Genomic DNA, 26,234 nt, shown 5'->3' on the forward strand with positions numbered 1-26,234 from the left:
AGATTGTTACTAGCAGGAGAAGTAATGACTGTAATGAATACATCTGAGGTGGTGGGAAGTGATATGAAAGAGCAAAAAAAGTAAGGTAGGGAGAGGTATTTGTTCACTTGCAAATGGGGAGGTGAATATTATGAATGAAGTAAATGAGAGAGTGGAGGCACAACACAAACAGGGAAACGGGGGGAGTCAGCGTGGATGGGGAGAAACTTTATGAAACATGCGGGTGCTGAATTCAGAAGTGAATGTGTAAGCGGACAAACACAGATTAAGATAGCCTGGGATGGGTGAAAAGAGTTTAGGTGTGAAGAAAGTTGTAGAATTGGTGGTAATATAGAGGAAGTGACAGGGGAAGGTATTGAAGATTCACATCGCAGGAGTGATGTTCTTAGGACTTGTAGAAGCAGTAATGATTTCTTATGTTTATTCACTAATGCTAGAAGTATTCAAAATAAGGGGAACGAAATTGTTGCTTTGCTCGAGTCTGTTCGCCCCAAAATTGTTGGTATAAGTGAGACGTAGTTAGATGACGATGACATCCTGACAGGAATAGAGATGAACGGATATGATATTGTTCGTGAAGATAGACAGGGAAGAAAGGGAGGAGGAGTACTGTTAATGGTAGCGGAGGAGTTGTGCCAATCTAAGGTGGAATTGCAAGGTGCAAATAGTGGTCACGGTTTTGAGGCCATATGATGTGAGGTAGAAGTAAACAGGATGAAATATTTAGTTGGGTGTTGCTATAGACCTGGTAATATGGAGGGTAATAAGAAGGAAATGTATAGGCAAATTGGCCTAGTTAGCAAGAAACGAGTTATCATTATGGGCGACTTTAATTATGGTAATATAGACTGGAAGCAAGAGACTGCATCTGGGGGTAAAGAAAATGAATTTTTGGAGTTTTTGAAAGATAATTACCTTAGGCAGCACGTAACAGAGGGTACACGAGAATCAAGAGTATTGGATTTGATCATCTCATCAGATGATGTTATTATAAATGAGGTGTCAAATCTTCCACCAGTTGGTGAGAGTGACCACGAGGTGATCACGTGCAGGGTGACCAGTCATTCGAGGACATCTGTTAGAAAGGGATATATGTGGAATTATAAGACTGGTAATTATGAAAAGCTCAGGAAACAGCTTGCAATAATAAATTGAAAGAGGAACTGGATGGAAAGGATATCAATGCTGCTTGGGCCATACGCGAGAACTATTTGGTGGAGGCAATATCAGAGTGTATTCCAAGGGTCAAGAGGGTAAACAGAGTGGGTGTAAAATGGATGAATCAAGAGATAAGGTATGCAATCTGAAAGAAGGTATTATGGAAGAAACACAAAATTAGCATATATAACAACCAGTTGCATGAGAAGTACAAAGAGCAGGCGAGGAAGGTGACTAGCTTGATAAGGGTAGCAAAAATGCAGTATGAGCAGCGGTTAGCTAAAGCGGCCAAAAAAAATCCTAAGGAGTTTTTTCGATATGTCGCCAGTAGAAGAAAGAATGATTATGGTAGGATGGGATTGATTGGTGAAAACGGAGGAATGATAACCGCTGCGGAGGATATAGTTGAGATATTTAGTGAGCAATTTCTAAAGGTATTTCATTCTTGTGAATGTGACATAATGCAGAACTTGAAAGCAGTGGGAAAGGAGGAGGAACTGTTAGTAAGTGAACAGGAAGTATATGAGGAATTGAATAGACTTGATGTAAATAAGGCTGTGGGACTTGATGCTATTTCACCACGTGTCTTGAGGGAATGTGCCAGAGAGGTAACAACAGCTTTTGTATATCTTTTCAACATGAGTCTCTCACTGGGTCAAGTTCCAAAAGAGTGGAAAGAGGGTAAAATTGTTCCAATTCATAAGGGAGGATAAGAGTAAGGCTTTGAATTATAGACCAGTCTGTGTGTCTGGAGTTGTGGTCAAGGTATTAGAGAAGTTAGTTAAGAATAAAGTTCAGAATTGGGTTGACAACAGAAAAATGCTCTTTGGCAGCCAGCATGGATTTACTAAAGGAAAATTGTGCTTTAGCAACCTGCTTACTTTTTATAATAAAGTGACAAATGCATTGGATAAGGGTATTGCATATACAGTGGTATATTTAGATTTTGCAAAGGCATTTGATAAATTGCCACATTACAAGCTGGTAATTAAATTGGAACGGATGGGGCTGAACAGTAGATTGGTTCACTGGATTGGAGATTGGTTGTCTGATAGGTATCAGCGAGTTGTCTATGGAGGAGCGATATCCCAGAAGAGGAAAGTTACTAGTGGTGTACCTCAAGGATCTGGTTTGGGTCCATTGCTGTTTAATTTGTATGTAAATGATATCTGGAGAGGTCTGAATGGTGATGTGCAGTTGTTTGCAGATGATGCAAAGTTGGTCAGAGCTTGCAGGAGTAGTGTGATTGCTGTAGTTTTGCAAGAGGACTTGAATACACTGTCTGAATGGGTAAATAAGTGGGGATGTCAATTCAATGTTTCAAAGTGTAAGGTTTTGAAATTTGGGAAGCAGAGATGGCAATTGGTGCGAATATCTTGGAAGAGGTAGAGGAAATGAGAGATCTGGGAGTGATTGTAGACAAGGACCTAAAATTTCCGGGACGTTACTAAAATAGTGAAGACAACACAGCGGATAATGGGAATGATGCGGAGGACATCGACTTGTAGAAGTAAGGATGTTATGGTTCCTTTGTATAAGGCTTTGATCAGGCCACATATGGATTACTGTGCACAGATCTGGTCACCTGGTTTTCAAAAAGATGAAATTGCATTGGAAAAAAGTTCAGAGGCGATTGACTAAGGTGGTTTCTGGTCTCTGGAATGTAGAGTATGAAGTCAGATTGACAAAATGCAATTTGCAGAAATTGGTGGACAGAAGGAGGAGGGGGGGGGATATGATTGAGACATATAAGCTGTTAAGTGGTTATTACCAGATTAACGTCGGGGGAGGTTTTGCACAGAATGGCTGAGGATAGCAGGAGAACAAGAGGTCATTCCTGGAAGCTGTATAAGGAGGGTATGAGCAAGGGAGTGAGAAGCAGGTTTTTTGCATGGAGAGTGGTGAGTGATTGGAATGCTTTGCCCGAGAGTGTGGTGTGTGCAGAGACAGTGAATATATATTTAAGCCACAGTATGATAAACTGTGTGTATAACAGTGGACCTCCCACAATGAGTTTTTGACTCCATGGAGGTTTTTATAATAATAATAATAAAATCAGATTATATGATTGGGATGTCATTCTAAAGAAAACGTAATGAATTTGTTTAAGGTACTATATATATATATATATTTTTTTTAACTGATAGTGTTGTGATTTTTTTCATCATATTACTCATTTAATGTTATACTTGCAGTTTAGTATACTTCTACACATATATAGAGCAATACCTAATGATAAGATAAAAAACAAAAAAACAAATTCAGCTGACTGAAGGTTTGAATCTTTGAAGGTCGACCGTTTTAGAGGTCAGATTAACAGTAGATTTTGCTGACTCAGCTTTTTTTTTTTTTTCTTTTTCCCCTTCTCAGCTGATTTCTTACTGTTTGCTTCAGTTCCCTGTTGAAAACAGTGAGAAGACCAGCTAAGACACTTCAGCCAGCATGACAATGTTGAAATAAAATTAATAATACACACACAAAAAAAAAAAAAAAATTCTTGCAGTTCCATGATTGAACTGCAAAAAACTTTTAAAAATAAGCTTATTGTATTTACTGAAAACCTTACCAGGTCTCCTAATACTAATATCAGGATTTAAGGTCTGTTGCAAATAGCTAGCCAAAGTTTTCAAATTATTATCGGATACTTCCATCTGTAAAAAAAAAAAATATAATAATAAATAATAACTGCAAACTAAAAATAAATTAACAGGTGCATTATAAATACTTCATTCAAAAAAAAAAAAAAAAAAAAAATGTAAACATATACTCTGATTTAATGGCTCACAACAGGCATGGACAATATCATCCTGAGTACCGGCTTATGAAGTGAGATGTGACAAATCTGATACTTTACTGGTGAATTAACAGAAAAGCTATCTCAAATCATAGTATGGTTGTGTGTGCATGCATCCTTTCCATTGAAACAAAACTATACAAAAGGGAGAAATTCTATTGTTTCAGTTTTTTTTTTTTTTTTTTTAAATCAGTACCACAAGATCTGTGACATGATAGTACAATGCCTTTCTTCTGCCAAGGATCAGGGAAAACAGTAAGGTAAGAATGTTCTAAAGAGTAGAGGCACAGGGAATGGAGGAGATGAATGGGAAGTTGGTTTTTGACAAGTTTTTGGAACTGTATACTGAATATAGGTGTGGGTTACCAGTGGCTTTTGTTTGTAGTGGTTGTACAAGGTATAAGGAAGTTGAAAGTTTATTTTTCACTTGGTTAGAGTATAATAAATTTAGCTTAATCCTTTATCCAAGTGTGAGCAAACAAAGTTTGCACCTGAAAGTATCTTCAGGACTGGGTTAAGGTGATACAACACCAGGGCAACTCGTTGCAAAGGTGGAGCAAGCTACCAACACTCCTATCTCAATATCTCCTGTAATGCAAAACACATCTCCTTGCGGATATGTCTAATGTTATGCATTAAGGGAAGGGCCACTACCCAGACTAGTTTCGACCTTTATTGAGGTCTCTTCAGTGGGAGCCAGGCCCGAGTGGAGATATCAGGCAGAAGCATTAGCAGGTCATCTCTACCTATAGGAATTGCCAATTGGTGTGCCACCCTTTTTAATAATTTACTCTGGATTTAGAGAAAGATGTTGAAAGTTTATTTTTCACTTGGTTAGAGTATAATAAATTTAGCTTAATCCTTTATCCAAGTGTGAGCAAACAAAGTTTGCGCCTGAAAGTATCTTCAGGACTGGGTTAAGGTGATACAACACCAGGGCAACTCGTTGCAAAGGTGGAGCAAGCTACTTAAGGGAAGGGCCACTACCCAGACTAGTTTCGAACCTTTATTGAAATCCAGAGTAAATTATTAAAAAGGGTGGCACACCAATTGGCAATTCCTATAGGTAGAGATGACCTGCTAATGCTTCTGCCTGATATCTCCACTCGGGCCTGGCTCCCACTGAAGAGACCTCAATAAAGGTCGAAACTAGTCTGGGTAGTGGCCCTTCCCTTAATGCATAACATTAGACATATCCGCAAGGAGATGTGTTTTGCATTACAGGAGATATTGAGATAGGAGTGTTGGTAGCTTGCTCCACCTTTGCAACGAGTTGCCCTGGTGTTGTATCACCTTAACCCAGTCCTGAAGATACTTTCAGGCGCAAACTTTGTTTGCTCACACTTGGATAAAGGATTAAGCTAAATTTATTATACTCTAACCAAGTGAAAAATAAACTTTCAACATCTTTCTCTAAATCCAGAGTAAATTATTAAAAGGGTGGCACACCAATTGGCAATTCCTATAGGTAGAGATGACCTGCTAATGCTTCTGCCTGATATCTCCACTCGGGCCTGGCTCCCACTGAAGAGACCTCAATATCGACATCGGCAGAACGCAGCGGATTCCAGAGACAGTTCCTGAGGACCCCCGAGAAAGTTCCGGCCGAAGGCAGACGTCTACCTCTCAAGAAGATCCAGTTTCAACGGCCCGAAAAGAGAGCTCCATGCTCAGATTCCGCAGTAGTTCCCCAGCTTTGGTAAGACCTTTTTCTTCTTTTTATTGCCTGTTGTATCCGTCTATTCTGGTATCGCTTTGTTTGCGGCGAGGAACGCCCAACGTTCCTCGATTTTGCCCTCCCTTACATTCCCTTTCTACACCCAGTAGTCAGGAATTTCTGTAACCATGTCGCATTTTTTGCCTAGAACTAGGACGCTCGGTATCGAGCTCACGAAGCCCGTAGATCAGCGGGCGTTAGCGAGAGCTCTAATCGAAACAGTAGGGGCTGAAAATATATACGGTTTTATACCTTATGGGAACAATAGATTTCAAATAGTGGTCAAAAGCGAACAAACAAAAAAGAAATTATTAGAGGGTTTCATTTGTTGTGGACAAACAATCAGACCGTTTCTAGTAGGGAGCCTACGAAAAACGCTAAAAATAACCAGGTTTCCACTAGAATACCTAGAGAACGAACCTGAAGTCAAGAAATTCTTTAGCCAATGGGGGGAAATTCACGAGATTAAAGCAATGGAGTATGCAGACTATAAAGGATGGAAAACAGGAGATGTTGAAATCCAGATTGACATGAAAAAAGAAGTCCCCAATTTTGTTTTTTTTGGGGGAACGAGGGTAATGGTGAACTACCCAGGTGTGAAAAAAAGGTGCTTTAGATGTAATTCGGAGGAACACCTTGGGGCAGATTGCCCTCGAATACAATGCAGAAATTGCAAATCGTCAAAGCATAAAATGGAAAGCTGTACAGAACCCTGTATTAAGTGTGGGGCTCTGACCCACAAATTGGACACATGTCCGTACAAGACACACTCAGAAGCAACAGGAGGGACCATAACACCGATTAGGGCAATGCCCATCGGGAACCCTGAGAAAATATCAAGGAGCGATTTTCCGGAGCTCGGCCAGCAGGCTGAAAAGGAAGCAGCAACGGAAACGAAAACCCCAAAGATACCCAAGGCAAGCCGCCACACACAGAACATCACCAGCATCAATGTGGCAAACCATGAAGCTTGCAGGAAAGAGGAAGAGGTCACACCCAGCGCCCCAACAAAGCGCGCAAGAGAAACGGAATCACAGGAAAAGAAAAAAGCAAAACAAAGCAGCATGATGTCATCGGAGGACGAAACAGAGACCACAGGTCAACGTCGAATAATAGGCGCAAAGCCCCTCGACAATGACGTTACAATGTTAGAGAGCCTACCCCCAGTAATGGATCAATTGGCACAACCCCAAGTCCACGAAATGGACTCTGACGAAGACAGGGACTCTACAGACAGGCTTGTCATTGTCTCGGATGCTCAAAGTGCAACCAGCTCCGACGAGGAACCAGAACCGGGTTTCATAAAACAAACACCAGATAACGGCCCCCCCCCCTCATTCTAACACCAACACGGAAGTTAAAATCGCAACTTTAAACACTAACGGACTACGCAACCCCTTTGCGCAAAGCGCTGTCTGGAGGCTAATGTTAACACACAAAATTAATATCCTCCTGATACAAGAAACCCATTTCTATAAGCATTGGGACGTGGAGAACTTCTCAAGAAGCTATCCGGTCACCAGCTACTGGTGCTTCGGGGACGCTCACTCGCGAGGGGTGGGGATACTAATTCGCCCCCCAATCGCGGGGGGGTTCTTCAACGTCCAAAAAGACGCCACAGGACGCCTAGTAACGGTGGACTGGAAGTACGGTGGCCGTACCATCCGACTTGCTGCAGTTTACGCCCCGAACAATCCATACCACAGAAGTGGTTTCTTCTCTGCCCTTGAAAACTATCTCCTGGGAGCAGAACACCTAATAGTTGCAGGAGACTGGAACTGTGTGGAAGACACACGTCTAGACAAAATAGGCGGGAACGCAAACAACGGAACTGGCGGCATTGCCGCTTTAAATCGATGCTGTATAAATTTTGACCTCGTCGATATCTGGAGGCGGAATAACCCCGCCAAAGTAGAAACTACGTGGGGCCGCGGCCAGATATCGACAAGACTAGACAGGGTGTACGTGTCCCAAAACCTGGAACAATATGTTCAGAGGATACGTCACACCGCAGTGCATAACTTGACAACCGACCACAAGATGGTCATACTAAAAATCATGCTCCCAGAGGTGATGGAAACAGCCAGAGGTCCTTGGAGGCTCCCTCCTACCTTCCCCAGTCTTTTCAGCGACCAGCTACAGAACCTCTGTGACGGATGGACAAACACCAACTGGGACTGGGAAAACTGGCTGACCTTCAAGAGGCAGGCTAGGGAACTGTTCCAAAAATGTGGACGCGAAAGGGCCTACCAAAAACGCAAACGGCTGAGGGATCTCTACAGGGAACTCGGCTGGTACCGGATAAACGAACGGAGTGGAGTTCCCTGCGGAGATCTCATCAGACAAGTAGAAATAGAACTGCAGCAAGAGCGGCAGAGTAGAGTCGAGGACCTCGACTTTCGAACGAGACTCTATCTCAGACATTTGGAAACACCTTCCGCCGCATTCTACAACCAACAACGGGTGGCGGCTAATGATGAGAAAACGATTCACCAGATCGAGGAGAAGGGCCAGATTTTACGCTCAACCCACGAAATACTCGGTCACTTTCATCAGCAGTATATCGGTATCTTCTCTGACCGGCAGGGCACGGATGACTTCAGTGAGTGGGATGCAACACGTTTTCCCGATCATCTTAGTGCCCTGCAGGACAGGCCGATAACTGCAGCCGAATTAAAGGCCACGTACAGAATGATGAAAACAAAGAAGACCCCAGGGCCAGACGGACTGGGGATAGAATTCTATAGATCTATCTGGGAATTTGCATTGGCAGCGTTAATAAACATCTTTAACGAATTCCTCACTTCGGGAAACATCCCCGAGGAATTCGTTAAGAGCCACACCATCTTTATCCCCAAGAAAGACCGAGATCGGACTTTGTCGAATAACTGGCGTCCAATCTCCCTAACCAACGTAGACTACAAGATTTTTGCAAAAATTATCTGCACGCGCCTTAAGGGTGGTATCGAAAAAATAATAACAAGCTCACAGGTCTATGGGATCCCTGGTAGATCTATGGAATTCAATCTCTTATTGTTAAGAGACTTGATCAAACTGGCCAAAGAGAAAAAATACCCCCTGGCACTTCTCTCCACTGACCTGGAGAAAGCGTTTGACAGCGTCAACCACAGGTACTTGCAGAACATCCTACTAAAAACAGGCGTGGGCCCGAGACTTCGGCGTACAATTAAAAACATGTATGCGGAAGCCACGACCCAATATTAATGGGTTTCTAACAGAACCAATCCGCATAAAGAGAGGGGTTAGGCAAGGCTGCCCGCTAAGCCCCCTCCTCTTCTCCCTAGTACTAGAACCCCTAATCAAAAGAATTGATAACACCCCCGCAATTAACGGTATTCCACTTCCCCAAGGCTCCAGACAATGCAAAATAGTGGCATATGCAGACGATGTAGTGGCTACACTCAGAGACTCTGAGTCCATCTATATCTATCTGCACACGCTGCAAAAATTCAGCATAGTCAGTGGTCTTCGCGTTAACGCACAAAAAACCCAAATCAAAAGTTTCGGAAATTTCCATAGCATTGGACTTCCCTACGGTTTAACGCTACAGACACAGCCTCTAACTATACTAGGCGTGCCCTTTTCAGACACCCTAGCACTACCAATCCAAAAATTGCAGGAGACAAGCAGGGAAAGGATAAGGCTGTTCAAACCAACCTTCTTCTCCTTTTATGGCAGAGCGACAGTAATAAAAACAATCGTCACCCCAATGCTGATGCACACTGTCAATATCACAGGCATCACACTGGCACAAGAAAATAAATTATCAAAAGAACTCCTGGATTTCTTCTGGAATGGGAGAAAACGCGAAGTAAAGAAAGAATATCTACAACTCAAACAGGAAGAAGGGGGTTATGCTCTGCCCGATCACAGAAGCTTGCTACAAGCAAACACGTTCAAAACCGTACGGAAGGCCTTAAACTCCAACCACATTTCTGGCCTACTAATTAGATATTTTATAGGACTTTTCCTCCCCCTCTTTGGGATCACGGACTATGCTGGACCCCGCGCAAGGGGGGTGCCCAAGTGGTACCCTACAGTAGTGAAATCGATCACAACACTCAGAGACAGAGGAATAGCAATCCTCACACACAAACCCAAAGCAGTATACTGGGATTTCTTCCAACTTTCCAGGCGTGATACACCCAATCTTAGTACAAATAATGAAATTCTCTTCAGAAACATCAAAAATAGCTGGGGACAGCCTTTTCATCGGGATCTAGCCTGGAGAATAGCCTACGAGCGGCTCCCGGTGAAACAGGTGAAATCCCGGTATGTACCTAACCCTTGCGACCCATTCTGCGATGTCTGCCGGGACGTGGAAACGGTGGACCACTTCTTTTATTTTTGCCCACCAGCCCAACGCATCTGGCGGAGACTCAGCACAGCATTGGGAATCCCCATGCTGACAGTAGAAGAGGTAGTACGACTACAATTCCCGCCACCAGTCCAAAAAACCCAAAAGTTCACTATCTTCCTAATCAATGTACTAAAATATCACATCTGGAAAGTACGGAAAAAATCCCAGGTACGAGACGCAAATTTAATGTATGCAAGAATAAGAAAAGGTTTCTTTTTCTACTTACACAAATTTCTTGCACAAGAAAGGCACTTACTAGGAGACTTTAAATTTGTGAATCAATACTGCAAACCACCGATAATATGCTTTCTTATACAGGGACGCATCAAGCCCTGTATATCTCTTTAGAACCCAAAAAAAACCCACCATCCCCCCCACCCCAGGAAAAAGAATAACCACTCTGTTTCCCCTAGCCACAAAGCTTTCGCTGGCACGGTCTCTTTACTCCAAACAAGGGGGGGAGAGCTGAGAACCCGGGCGGCGAAGGCTTACTGCGAGGCGGTGCTGCTCCTCGTGAGCGGCATCTCCCGGGCCAGTCTCTTCCCCATTCTAAGTCCCAGTGGTACCAGGTATACGAGTTCCTCAGTAAGTTCCTATTCATTCCTACTTACCGGACCTTAAGTCCCGTTATTTTAGATTTAAAATAAATATTTAAACAAGTCCTATTATTTATATCCTGTTAAAAAAAAAAAAAAAAAAAAAAAAAAAAAAAAAAAAAAAAAAAAAAAAATATATATATATATATATATATATATATATATATATATATATATATATATACCTGGAATAAAAATAAGGATATTATATTTAGTAACATAAAAAGAACTTCCATTAATACTGGAGTAAATCAGTACTTTAGATAAAATAATATGAGAACTAGAGACAAAAGTCTATGTTTAACCTTTTCTGAACAGGTAAATTGAGATTATATGTTACAGACCAATTAGCCAATAAGGCTAAACAGGTTGACTGAGGCCTCTTTTTATCTCCTACTATCCTACTCTATCTTATATCATACTCCTCTTTTACTGTCTGCTGATCCTCAGCATGCTTTATTCTCCAAAGGCCAATGATGAGAGACATGAACTCCCATTCTACCTCAATAAAGGTCGAAACTAGTCTGGGTAGTGGCCCTTCCCTTAATGCATAACATTAGACATATCCGCAAGGAGATGTGTTTTGCATTACAGGAGATATTGAGATAGGAGTGTTGGTAGCTTGCTCCACCTTTGCAACGAGTTGCCCTGGTGTTGTATCACCTTAACCCAGTCCTGAAGATACTTTCAGGCGCAAACTTTGTTTGCTCACACTTGGATAAAGGATTAAGCTAAATTTATTATACTCTAACCAAGTGAAAAATAAACTTTCAACATCTTTCTCTAAATCCAGAGTAAATTATTAAAAAGGGTGGCACACCAATTGGCAATTCCTATAGGTAGAGATGACCTGCTAATGCTTCTGCCTGATATCTCCACTCGGGCCTGGCTCCCACTGAAGAGACCTCAATAAAGGTCGAAACTAGTCTGGGTAGTGGCCCTTCCCTTAATGCATAACATTAGACATATCCGCAAGGAGATGTGTTTTGCATTACAGGAGATATTGAGATAGGAGTGTTGGTAGCTTGCTCCACCTTTGCAACGAGTTGCCCTGGTGTTGTATCACCTTAACCTAGTCCTGAAGATACTTTCAGGCACAAACTTTGTTTGCTCACACTTGGATAAAGGATTAAGCTAAATTTATTATACTCTAACCAAGTGAAAAATAAACTTTCAACATCTTTCTCTAAATCCAGAGTAAATTATTAAAAAGGGTGGCACACCAATTGGCAATTCCTATAGGTAGAGATGACCTGCTAATGCTTCTGCCTGATATCTCCACTCGGGCCTGGCTCCCACTGAAGAGACCTCAATAAAGGTCGAAACTAGTCTGGGTAGTGGCCCTTCCCTTAATGCATAACATTAGACATATCCGCAAGGAGATGTGTTTTGCATTACAGGAGATATTGAGATAGGAGTGTTGGTAGCTTGCTCCACCTTTGCAACGAGTTGCCCTGGTGTTGTATCACCTTAACCCAGTCCTGAAGATACTTTCAGGCGCAAACTTTGTTTGCTCACACTTGGATAAAGGATTAAGCTAAATTTATTATTATAAGGTATAAGGAAGGTGGAGGGATGGCTGTGGTCAGTCCAGTGAAGTAGCATCCATAAAAATACTTATAGAAAATACAATGTAGTAATAGGACATTATGGGAAAGTGATTAGAGGAAGAATGTGAGAGAAGTCAATTAAGCAAATAACTCTCTTCTGAATGCAAGTAGTATAATATGGTGCAAAAAAAAAAAAAAGAAGTACTGAACTTTGATACCCATTCAGTACATGCACTAAAAGATATGCTGTTTGACTGCATGCACATTAATAGAAGAGCATGTGTAGAGTCTAAGGCATTACATTTAGCTGTAGCAATGGTGTTAACGTTGGAAGAAAAGATGTTTATCGTTGACCATTATTTTCATTCATACAGGGTCAAGCCTACATGTCTGTGAGCAGTTTATTCATTGTTTCTGTAAGCATGCCCCAAACAATAGTATCATCATTGCCTTAACTGAAAGGTTCTGATGCACCAGATGTGTTCTGCTGCAATGCAAAGGGCATCTGAGGAGACGGAGACCAGAAACTGTTAATACAAATAAGAATCGCAGGCATGTGCTGGAGCAAGTTTTAGAGTCTCCAAAAGCCAACACCAAACAGCAGTAACTAATTATGTTGCACAGGAATACTGTGCAGCATAATCAGTTACAGCACACATGCACAGCAGGAATACTGTGTACATGTGCTGTCCTTCCTCCATAATGTCTGGTTCCCGGACGAAGCACATTTATATCTAAGCAGTTCTGTAAAAGACAAACCTAGAGGTTTTATGGTTTCTCTGCTTCACAGCGAGATCACCACATGGTGTGCAATGAGCTTCTCACTGTGAAGGTAACTGCACACCATGTGATGACCTTCGACCATGGCATAATTGGGCCCTACTTCATTGAAAAGGGTGGTGTAAACGTGACCTTGAATAGTGAACACTACATTGAGAATGTGTTGGTTCTGTTCACCCAGGACTGCATGGGATGTGTTGTGCAAAAAATATTCCATTTCGTGCACAGGTATTTCAACAGGATGGAGCAACCTGTCACACAGTACGTGGTTCTAGAGCCTATTTATCAGATCACTTCCCCCAGAGGCTCATTTCGAAGTACACAGAATTCCCATACCCTTCACTATCACTATTATATATCTTTAAATTTCTAGTGTCACTAAGAGTCCTACTTTATCATTTGATTCTTGATTCATCGTAATTTACGTTCATGCATAGACCCACACTTTAATGTGCAGGCATTCAAAACTGAAAATCTCACGGAATAGGTCGGTCGATATGTATTCCAGGAGTATCCTATGCCTGTAGATCTGTGTGTTCACGAGGCCAGTTTGCCTGTTCTGAGGGATAAAAAAAAAAAAAAGTTTCCAGGTGGGAAAAACCCTCTAACACTGTATGAGACCGGCTAACTCACCTCTAGTCAAAAGAGAGCAGATAAAAGTTCCTCGTGCCATGGACAGGAATCAAGCCCAGGTCATTCCAACCAAAGGGCTTCATCTATACTGACTGAGCTACAGAGGCTCTCATTATTTGATTGCAGAACTGAATACGTATCATTTACTCTTAATATACTCTCCATGAACTACTGTTCACAAAAGAGAGGGTCAATTCTCAGGTGTGAGCATAGTTTTACAAGTATAGAAATAGCATTTCCACACTGCAGCATTGAGTGGGGTAATGAATTCTTTCTCAGCTCCATGAGATGACCTGAAAAAGAATATGAAACATTCTCAAGTTTCTTGGCCTTCAGTGTTAGTACACTGAAACCAAGAAATATAGAATGGCATACTTTTCTTGAGAATATCTAATGTTGACTGACAGACAGCTGACTTTTAGTTTAATTCTTTAGAGATTAGTGACATTAATAAGAATACAAAACAGAATATTAGAGCCATAACTACTACCGACTTCGCACATTCAAACAATGATCCGTATATCGTTCATATTCTACCATTTCACAAACTATATCTCTATGGTTGTCTGTTATATGAAAAAAGAAACACTGAAAGTTTCTTGGTATATAATGTAGACTATGGACTTTGTTAGCCTAAGGCTAACAAAGAAATTTTTCATAAATCTTTCGAGTACATTGCAACAAGTAGCTATAATAAACTTCCGAATGAAATTAAATCTATAACCTCAGCATATGTATTCAGAAAAAGATTGAGAAACTATCTTATGGGATTAAAGAATGTTGACAATTGTTTTAAACGTATAGTATAAGAGATCATTATAACTCATATCATAACCAATTAAGGTATTGATTTACAAATTGGTTCATTCAATTAGGTATTAAAATATCAACATGTACATTATTACAACGAACATGATTTATATAAAATAAGACCCAATGTACATAAAATTTTGAAACACTTAAATGCAGATACCAAAGAAAACAAAATTAAACACTGAATTCAAATTACAAGAATTTCTAAATTACTACACAGAATTGTGGACAGACAAATATTTTAAAAAAGACAACTGGCAAACAATTAACGAAAATGAAAAGCAAATAACTAAAGAAGAATTAGAAATCAGCCTGAAAGAAACAAGAAACGGAAAATCACCTGGAGAAGATAAACTAGGTTCAGAACTATATAAATATGCAGGAACTAGATTCAAAGAAAGACTCTTATTATTTTTAAATAAAATTTATTCAACTGGTATCCCCCCCCCCCAATAGAATGGAAAAAAGCAATTGTGATTCCTATCTTTAAAAAAGGTAATAGAAATGACCCTAAAAACTATAGAGGTATCAGTATACTAAATTCCTGTTACAAAATATATAGCAGAATCTTAAATAGCAAACTAATGAAATATTCCGAAAACTTTATTTTAGAAGTACAGAATGGATTTAGAAAAGGACGATCATGTATAGACCCAGCCTTTTGCCTAAAATTAATAACAGAGAAAAGAAGAGAATACAATTTAGAAACACATATTGCATTTATCGACTTTGAAAAAGCATTTGACAAAGTTAAAAGAAACATATTATTTAACATATTAAAAGAAAGACAAATACCAAATAATATCCTAAAAGCTATCACAAGTATATATGAAAATAATCAAATACAAATAAGATTAAATCACGAGCTATACAAGAGGGATAAACCAAGGAGGACAACAGGGATGTCTCCTCTCAGCAACTCTTTTTAATATCTACTTAAATGAAATAATAATAAAATGGAATAAAAATTTACATCAAGGAATTAAACTTTCTCCTACAGTAAACTTAAACACTCTCCTCTTTGCCGACGATCAAATAATAATTACAAATTCTGAAGATAAACTACAGAAAGCTATTTTAAATCTAAATGAGATATCCAAAGATTATGGTATGAAAATATCAACGGAAAAATCAAAAATTTTGGCCTTTAAAGGACAAGATCCAGCAAGAACAAAAATAATAATAGATAACAAGATCTTAGAACAGGTGAATTCATTTAATTACCTAGGATGTATGATCACATATGAAAATGAAAAAGATATAAACGTAAAAATTGCAAAATATTTAAAAACAACAGGTGTGATTAACTCTATATTTAAACCAAACCTAGTTCGAAAAAAAACCATACTAAAAGTATACAATACATTAGCCCTACCAGTCTTAATGCATGGAAGCGAAATATGGACAATAAAACAAAAAGACAAACAAAGATTAACAACAGCAGAAATGAAGTTTATGAGAAAAACTGCAAAGTATACCCTATTTGATCACAAAAGAAATGAAGAAATTATGAAAGAATTAAACCAAGAACCAGTAATAGAAAAAAAATTAAAAAATATAAACATAAATGGATGGAACACGTTCAAAGAATGAAAACAGAAAGATTACCAAAACAAGCCTTAAAGTACAAGCCATTAGGAAAAAGAAAACCAGGACGTCCTCTTAAACAATTCAATGATGATTTCTAAGGCCGGAACAGGGCATGCTAGGCCTAAATCTTTGATATGCATGATGATGATGATGATGATCACATTATTATAACTGGTAATGGAGCCCTCAAAACAGACACTGAGAGTCTGGTCCCCAGACTCTCAGTGTCTGTTTTGAGCTAATTACTTTTCTAGTAACCAGTATGGCTATGGCCCTTGGTTACACATATTTGCATTAACTAACTTACATTACTCTAAACCAGTTACTTATCATAACTATGAAACCATGTGAAATATATTAAATTCTACTTGCATATATGAGAAAACTTTATTAACCATAATAAAATAATAGCCAAAATAAGTATTAGTACCAACAGAATATGATAGTAATACTTGAATTTTATTGTGAAATATTGTCATAATTATACAAGTTGAATAGTATATGTATAATTTGTATACATGATGTGAATAATAAAAACTGTTAAACTGTTAATATGCTTCCTACTGATGAATAGTTAAGTTGAATAGACTTAACTCTATTGCCTTTTACTTGACCAAAGGTCAAGTAAAAGATTTGATTACATCTTCCTTTCTTCTCTACTGTGGTAAATATTGAAGCAGAACTCTAGGGAATAATTCTGAGAATAGGCTGTGGCATGGACTTTGGGCAATGGTCTCTTCCAGACTCTCCTGTAAGTATTTTTCAAACAATAGATGCAAATAGATCTGGAGAAAGATCATAGCCAAAATCCTTTTTAACAGGAGTCATTCCATACTGGCTAGAATTCTGGTATAAACTTCCTTTAATAAGAAATTGTTCTAGTAAACATATTGTCTTAACCTTTTTGGGGCAAAATCTATGCTTCCAGCCACTACCCCAGGTTGCTATTCTTCCATCAGTTTCGATTCGGATGACTTGGGCATAATTCCTGTGATTTTTTAGCACTGTAATTCTAGACAATCTTTCTTTACTTGCTTCTACCAAGTCTACTCTCTGCCACATTCTACAAGCCTCTTTCCTGTGGATTTCTGTCTTATCTTTTTCTTCCCTCAGCTGCCAATTCCTCTGCTTTCTCTCCAGTGCTCTCGAATGAATGCTAACAACTACTTTATTATTATTATTATTATTATTCAGGCCTCCAAGGAGTCAAAAGACTCATCGAGGGAGGTCCTTCCTAAGACAGTCTGTCAAGACTCATCGAGGGGAGGTCCCCCCCCTGAGAAACACAAAGTCTATCATACCACTCTTTAAACTCACTGACCGTTCTCGCTCCCACCACTCCATCAGGCAATGCATTCCACAGCTCAACCACCCTCCACACAAAGAAACCACTCCTCACCCTCTTGCTCACAGTTTCCTTTCGTAAATTCCAGGGATGGCCTCTTGTCATCACTCCTTCCTGCTGTTCAACCAAGCGAAAGAACTCCCCAGTGTCAACCCTGTAACCACCTCTCAACAGTTTAAAAGTCTCAATCATATCACCTCTCCTTCTTCTATCCACCAAACTCTGCAGTCCACATTCTCTCAGCCGATCCTCATAACTATCCTTGTACAGTCCTGAAACCATCTTTGTCATCCGTCTTTGTATCCTTTCCACAGTTAATTTATCCCCTTCAAATCCTGGGTACCAAATCTGAAAACAATAGTCCAAGTGTGGTCTGATCAGAGACTTATACAACGGAATGATAATCCTCTTATCTCTGCAGGTCAGTGTCCTTCTCATAATAGCAGCAATCCTCTGTGTTACCTTCACCACCTTTGCAATATGTCCCCTAAACTTCAGGTTTCTATCAATCATCAACCCCAGATCTCTTGTCTCCCCTACTTCCTCCAGTATAACTCCTCCCATAGAGTATGCAGCATCCCATCGATGTTTCCCAAACCTCAAGACCTTACATTTTGCTGCATTAAACTGACACCCCCATTAATTTGCCCATCTATTTAGCATATTTAAATCCTCTTGCAGGGCTACCACATCTACACTATTACTAATAATCCTTCCCAGCTTCACATCATCCGCAAACAACTGAATATCACCCCTGCAATCCACTGGCTATGTCATTGATATAAAGGTTAAACAATATATGTATATTTTGTTTAATCTTTATATTTTACTTTATATCAGTTATCCCATAAAAATGTGAATGTAAGGGCAATAATACCATCACAAGACAGCAGTTTGTCAGTTCTTTGTCACTTGATATGTAAAAAACTTACGAGTGTTTAGTAATAAGGAAATAATCAGCATTGAGACTGAACTTGAACACAGTGGTCGAGGGAAAACCGATGTGTCAGTTTTGTAATACGTCTGTTGCACATTAAGTTTTACAGGTCCCATCATCCCACAGCTTATAAAAAAAAAAATTAACATAGTTGCATCTTATGCTGTACGACTGGATCAAAATGAAAAGGGTTGTGAGGGAAGAAATAGAAGACCATAGATTTCAGATCACAGATTTCAGTTATTTGTCAGCCAGTTCCTTTTAAAAAAGAAAAACTACAATGATACCATTAACACATCTGCCAAGTACCATTGTAAATATCACCAACTTTACTTTCTCAGAACTTAGCTCACTTTTTTTTTTATATGAGGTGTTTTTTCTAGAATGAATTTTACTTGATTATTCGAATAATCTCCGAACAGTTTTTAAAATATTTCAATTACCTGAATTTCTTTTATACTTTACTAAAAAAAAACATGTTTCCTCAAAAATTTTTTTTCCAAGAATAGACTCCAAACAAACTGCTAAAACTCATAACAGAAAACTTTAATATTTGAGAAAAAAATCAAATTATCTTGAATTAAATTACGTTCAAGTACTTCATATCTGTAACAACATATTACATGGTCATTCAAGCAACACTTATAACACAAGCCAAAATTAGCTGATTATTGTATTCAGCTGCTTAACAGCACCTTTCCTTGGCCACAGCACAGTATCTTCTGCATGTGTGCATATTAAAATCATTTGCAATTCGACAGTAACAAAACAATACCTTAACTGTTAAAAAAAGTGACAGAATTATGTTAATAGTATTAAAAACACAAAACAAACTATTTAAAAAAAAAAAGATATTTATTAACTATGACGGCATGTTATAGTTTACAAGCAACAATGAGTAAGTGAAACGATTCAAATCTGTAATGGACAAAATTTGTCACGTGCAAACTATAACATGCTGCTTTGTGTTCAGTGCAATATAGGCCAGTTAAAACATTTTTCCCCCCAATAAAATAGTTCATTTAGTGTTGTTAGTACCATTAAAATAAATCATGAATATTCATATTAATAATAACATCTAGGAAAAAATTACAGCTCTTAATTTGTTTCCAAAAATACTTTCGACCTGTCAAAAGTTGCAAATGTAAAGTCAAGAGTTTTTTTTATAAGACTGATTACTAAGCCACCTCTACCACCTATCACAGTTAATGTTCAAAATTAAAAAAAATGACTTGTGTTGAATAACCTAATTTTCAATGGCATTAGATAATTTGTTTCCTTTTATTTATATCATTCTTCCAATTTTAAAACAGATGATACTGGTTGTTGATGATAGCAGCTAGTGGTGGTGTAGGTACACAGTGCAGTTCATAAGTTTCAGAACTATTTGTTGCACATATAGTACTGCAGTAATCTATCAGAAACACACACCTAAGTAATACCAACTAATGTCTACACCCCCAAAGGGTTCACAGACAATTCATCGCGGGGAAAATTCGTCGCAAGGAAAATTTCATCACAGAAAATTTCATCGTGCAATGAATAAATCGTGATGAATAAATAGCTCATGAAAAAATTTGCTGAAAATATTCATCATCATCATCAAATTCCTGCCATGTACCCTCAAGGGGTGTACAGGATATGACAGTACTACATGAAAAAATTACATCATTACTAACTTCCTATCTACAATTTTCCTCCAAATCAGTCTGTTACTTGTCAAGACTCCAACATTGTCAGATCTTATATTTCTATCATCTAAGGCACTTTGTACCGTATCAATCCACCTATATCTTGGTCTTCCTCTGGGTCGTTTTCCTGCCAACTTGGCAGAGAACACTTGTTTTGCTAATCTTTCCTCTCCCATTCTATTTAAGTGACCATACCATCTGAGATTAGCTCTGCTAACGCATTCCTGGATGCTGACAATGTCAAGTTCTTTCCTAATATCCTCATTTTTAATATGATATTGCCATTGATGCCATCTGTTCACGCCTCTAATCTTTCTCAGGACTCTCATATCTGCGGTCTCTAGTCTTTGGTCAAGTGTTTTACTTCTGACCCAGCTCTCAGATCCATAAGTTAAAATTGGTTTGAACACAGTCTTGTATACAGCTAATTTAGTGTTCCGACTAATTTCTTTCTTATTCCATATGAATTTATTCAATTGACTTCCCACGACACCAGCTTTGCTGATTCTGTTGTCTATTTCTATATTTAGTTTACCATCTTCACTAAAAATTGTGCCTAAGTAGCTGAAATGTTTTACTTGTTCCACAGGTTCTCCATTCACAGCACAGTTGACATTTTCAATGATTCTGCCTATTTTCATTGTCTTTGTCTTTTTATTGCTGACCTTCATACCATATCTATTACAACAGCTATTCAATTTAGTCAGAGAATCTTGCAGACTTGTAGCGGATTTATTTAGAAGTATAACATCATCCGCATAAAGCAAAGAGCTGATATTAACATCTCCAATTTTGATATCAGGTTTAATACCACATTCCTTCATAATGTGATCCATATAGATAATGAATAACAGAGGGGATAATGTACATCCTTGTCTCACACCAGATTTAACATTAAACCATCTTCCTGTACTTCTTTCAATTCTAACTGCTGACTCACAACTCAAATAAAGACTAAGTATTGCTTGATATAATGCCCCATTGACACCATATAACTGCAGTGTATTGAATAGCTTCTCTCTTGGCACCTTGTCATATGCCTTTTCCAAATCGACAAAGCTTAAATACAGATCTTTGTTATATTCCCATGCTTTCTCGACTATTTGTCGTAAAGTGAAGATCTGATCCTGACAGCCTCTATTTGGCCTGAATCCAGCTTGTTCTTCACCAAGCTTTTCTTCCACAATTCTTCTCAACCGTTTCTCAAGTATACTTGCATAGATCTTGCCAGGAACACTCAGTAGGGAAATACCTCTGTAATTCTCACATTCAGTTTTATTTCCCTTTTTATATATGGGTACTATGAGAGCTCTACTCCAATCATCGGGAATTCGTCCCTCTGTCCAGGCTTTCTGAACTATGCAGTGCAGCCACTGTAAGACTCTTATACCACCATACTTCAGCATTTCTGGTCGAATATCATCTACTCCTGCTGCCTTTCCACATTTCAAGCCTTTGATGGCTTTTTCTACTTCAAGTATGGATATGTATTCCTGACTGCATGCCTGGTCAGTGTTTTTTATCACTGTGCTGTCATCACTGCTTGTTTCATTTAGCAGTTTTTCAAAGTAATTACTCCATATTTCAAGGATATCTTTTTCTCCTGTTTTCATTTCACCTTTATCATCTCTAATTCCTTTTACAGCACTTTTTCCTCCATTCCTAAGCTTCTTCAACAACCTCCAGAATATTTTGCCACCTTCTTGATATTTATTTTCTATATTCTTGCCAAAGTCCTCCCATGACTTTTGTTTAGCTAGTTTTACACACTGTTTAGCTTTCTTACATTTGTCTCTGTATTCTGTAAGAGTAAAAGCTGACTTATTTGCCAGGAACTTTTGATATGCTTTCTTCTTTTCCTTCAATGCCTCTTTAACTTCCTGTGTCCACCAGGGAGTTCTGATTTTTTTATCCTTGCACACAACCTCACCACATGCCTCTCTGGCAGAATCAATCAATGTTTCCTTCAGAGTTTGCCACTGAATCTCCAAGGTTTGATTCCTGTTCTCAAACTCTTTCATTTTCTTTTCAATAATCTTTCTGTATTTTAGTCTACAGTTCACATCTGAGAGCTGCTCAACTTTAATTCGCTTTAAAACTTTCTTACATGTTATTCTTTTCAATATGAAATTCAATTTTATCCTGCTCAAGACTAAATAGTGATCACTTCCAATTTCAAATCCTCTGTACACTCTGGTGTCCTGCACCAGGGAGAAAACATCACTATCAACAATAACATAGTCAATGAGACTTTTCTTATTCCTAGCCTCTTCTCTCCATGTGAATTTGTGCACATTTTTATGTTGGAACATGGTGTTAGTAATAACCAGTCCATGTCCTGAGCAGAAATCCAACAGATATTTGCCATTATTATTAGCTTTGCTCTTTTCTCCAAATTTTCCCAAAATATTTTTGTATGTCTCACAATCATTTCCTACTCTACTATTTAGATCCCCAACAAGGACCAACTTTTCATTTTTCATTGTGTCAGTTGCTTTTTCTAAAGCCTCAAAAAATTCCTCCACTTCTACCTTAGTAGAACCTTCTGTGGGACCATAGGCACAAATAAGTCTCATTGTCCAGTTCCCCATTCTCATATTTGCCCACATTACTCTACTTGAGACTGACTGCCATTCAAGAAGATTAGCCTCATATTTTGTGTTGAATACTATGGCTACTCCTTCTTTTCCTTGATTGTCATTGCCTGAATATAACATTTTGTATTTATTGCTCAGAAAGATCTCACCAGTTTTGGTCTTTTTTGTTTCAGTCACCCCTATTATGTCGATCTGGTACTTATCTAATTCCTCAGCTAGCTCCATTTCTTTGCCATTCAGGCTTCTCATGTTGATAGTACCGATCTTTAACTCTGGTGATGTTGAGTTGGGGTTTGTTTTCAGATTTGCTGAAAATATTATTTGCTAAAAAATTGAAATAATATTGCAGGCCTGGTTGGCTGAGTGGTTAGCATATCTGCTCTCCAGCCTAAGGCTGCAGGTTCGAATCCTGCCGTTTGCATGGATGTTTGTCAGTGAAAATACTAGTGGTGGTAGTCGGCGGTAGATGGCGTTGGTGTAAATGATGAAGGTAGTTGTGATTGGTGGAGATGGAGTTGTAGAGTAGGTACCCTCCTTCGATGAGTCTTTGGACTCCCTGGAGGTGCTATATAATAATATTGCATTGTTAGCGATATATGAAAAGTAAATGCAGCGCAAGATAAATTTTACAAAATATAATTTTATTATGTATCTATGTATGAGTCTGCATGGTTAGCCAAGTGGCTGGTTGATTCGCAACCATATGCCTGGGAAAGGAGTTTCCTGTGTTCAATTCCCATCGCTGACATGAGGAGTTTAGGATCTTTCTCCGACATAGCTGAGTTAGCCAGTCTTGGGTGAGGACTGCAGGGTTTTTCTCCTGCAGTCCTCGCCCAAGACTGGCTAACCTGGCTATGAGTTTTTTTACTCCTCCTGCTAGCAGGCAAACTGACCTTGAGAACATATCGCTTCTACAGACATAAGATACAATGGGAGGCCAACCATCTTATCCTCGTATAACAGTTGCAGTTATAATTTTGTAAATATTAATATTCCATTAACAGAACCAGTAGTATCAAAGTAAAAAAACATAAGAAAAGAATATTTATAAGACTTGGATTACTGTGCACAGATTTGGTCTCCCAGGTTCCAAGGGGATAAAGAAGCTGTGGAAAGGGTGCAAAGAAGGGTTACAAAGATTATATCCAGATTATGGGATTTAGATTATGAGGACAGATTGCGAGTATGTGGATTACAGACTCTGGTTAACAGGAGAAAGAGGGGGTGATATGATAGAGGTCTATAAACATTTGAATGGGTGTTATAGCATTTCAAATGATGAAATTTTTCGTTATATGGAAGGTGGGGAGAGAACACGGGGGCATCCATGAAAGTTAAGGTTGTTCTCAGTCAAGAAAGGGGTAAGAGCTAGGTTTTTCTCTCAGAGAGCAGTGAGCAAGTGGAATAATTTACCCTTAAGGTAGTGAGTGCATCTAGTGTAAATGAATTTAAGGGAAGGTATAAATAGCTGGATTGGGTAATTTACAGCCCTCCCTGGAGGTCTAAGATAATAATAATAATAATAATAATAATATTTATACCTTTTTAAGATGAAACAGATATTAAAAACTCGCCGACCAATAAAATATTACCTTCACTGTATAAGAATAAAAATATGAAAATCTAAATATACGATACATAGATCTTTCCCTCTTTTACCTTTACATTGTTGAGGGTTTCTATTCCTTAAAACTGCAACCGTTATATGAGGATACTAGTGATGATGGGTGGCAGTAGATGGCATTGGTATAGTTGTGGTCAGTTGGTGGATTGAGTGGCGGAGAAAGAGTTGTAGAGCAAGTACCCTCCCTCGATGAGTCTTTGGACTCCCTAGAGGTGTCTAATAATAATAATAAAAATAATAATGTGGTTGGCCCTAGGCCTCCAGTGTAACTTATGTTTGTAGAAGCATTATGTTCTCAAGTTAGGTTTGCCTGCTTGCGGGAGGAAAAACCAAAGATAAACTGTGCAGAAAAACCTGAAGTCCTTGCCCAAGAGCGGCTAACTTGGCTATGTCTTAGAATGATCCTAAGCTCCTCACGTCAGTGACGGGAATCGAACCCAGGACACTCTTTCCCCAGGCATATGGTTGCGAAGCAATCAGCCACTCAACTAATCATGCAGACTAATACATAGATATATAATAAAATTATATTTTGTGAAATTTATCTTGCACTGCATGTACTACATATTGGTATAAATGCAATATCATTTCAATTTTCTAGTGAATAACATTTTCTGCGATCAACAGTTCGTGCAATGAATTTTCCCCACGACAAATTGTCCGGACATGCCCCCAAAAGTGAGATTAGTTTATGTTCAGTTGTGCGAGTTATGATGTACAGTGTAAAGTGTAATATGATTAACATGTCAGATATACTCTTCAAAGGAATATACTAGAAAATGATCTTTTTTGCTGTAGTTTGTTTATTCTACAGCATCTACCAATTTATTATGATTAAATAGATTTCATCCCTCACAACCACCAAAACGTTCATGTAGGGAAAAAAAAAAAAAAAAAATATATATATATATATGTATCCAACATTGTATCGATATCATTTCAATAATAGAATATCAATGGTATAGTAATTTTAATGAGTGCTTTGCATCTACGGCAACCTTGCCATGTACACATATCAAGGTCAGGTTGGGAGGTTAATCCTTGCACTCTCATAGAATGCTGAAATTCATATCAATTTTACTACCTTAATGAGAACTTATGGACTATAAACTGTTAATATTTCTGAATAGGTGGTGTGTGGCATATCTTCTTCATAAATATTAAAAAGATTCCATTTTTACTAAAACCTTAATATAATTAAACCATGATACTCTACATCATGTACATGCAGTTCACGAACATCACTGTTTCTGTTCTTATTTAATTTGAAAGTCATAAAGAGTTGGAGGTTATGCTCAGTGGAAAAAACATTATGGGAACATTGTCCCAAAGAATAGAGGGGCAGACAGAATGAAGAAGATGATAAGTTTGTTTGACATATTTGGAACTGGACAGTGTATAGGTATTGGCCAGTGGCTACTCTAGTTCTGGTTAAATAAAATGGAGGAATGGTAGTGGCCAATTCAAAGCAGCAATGTTCATGAAAATACCTATAGAAATGGCATAGTGCAGAAAGAGAGTGCCTATGTGAGAGAGTGACTGAAGGAAGTCTGTGAGCTAAGGGTTATCCATTAAATGGAGCACCTTCTCCTGTATATCCTAGGAAGTTTTTGGATGCAACACCCCAAATGTGAGAATAATATTCCAAAGTTGGTCGAATTCAAGACTTCTCAAGTTTAGGAGCTGAGCAGAAGAGAAGAAATGTTTCAAATGAAAAAGAACAAAGTTTTTAGCTGAGAATGCTATGTATTTGTTTGTACCAGAATAGACCAGATGTGACAGTCAGCCCAAAAAAGAAAAAGCTGATGTTGAAAAGAAATTGGAACATCAAGAGTGGGAAGGAAGTAAGTTCTTTCTTGTGGGTGATAAGTAGGCCTGACTTTTTATGGCACTGAAATTTAATAAGTTATCTTCCCCCCCCCCCCCCCCCATTTGAGGATGTGAGAAGATCAGTATTCAAATCATTGATTATGGAAGATCTTGAGGTTTCTATCATTTGGGTACTAGAGCTTCTCAAATGAGGAAAAG

At 38.6% G+C, this 26,234-nt stretch overlaps 1 protein-coding gene across 1 annotated transcript in view; it reads right to left on the reverse strand.

Annotated features, from left to right (window-relative positions):
* The window catches only part of Cse1 (chromosome segregation 1), a 439,186-nt gene that overhangs the window by 406,642 nt on the left and 6,310 nt on the right, over window positions 1-26,234 (reverse strand). The window contains exon 2 of the mRNA XM_090402147.1: window positions 3,725-3,809. Within this exon, the coding sequence (XP_090258273.1) occupies window positions 3,725-3,809 (85 nt within the window). The remainder of the gene's footprint in view (window positions 1-3,724; window positions 3,810-26,234) is intronic.

This window comes from Typopeltis vanoorti, chromosome 12 (assembly GCF_054136105.1).
Source record: "Typopeltis vanoorti isolate ZY-2024b chromosome 12, IOZ_Tvanoo_1.0, whole genome shotgun sequence".
Taxonomy (NCBI): Eukaryota; Metazoa; Arthropoda; class Arachnida; order Uropygi; family Thelyphonidae; genus Typopeltis; species Typopeltis vanoorti.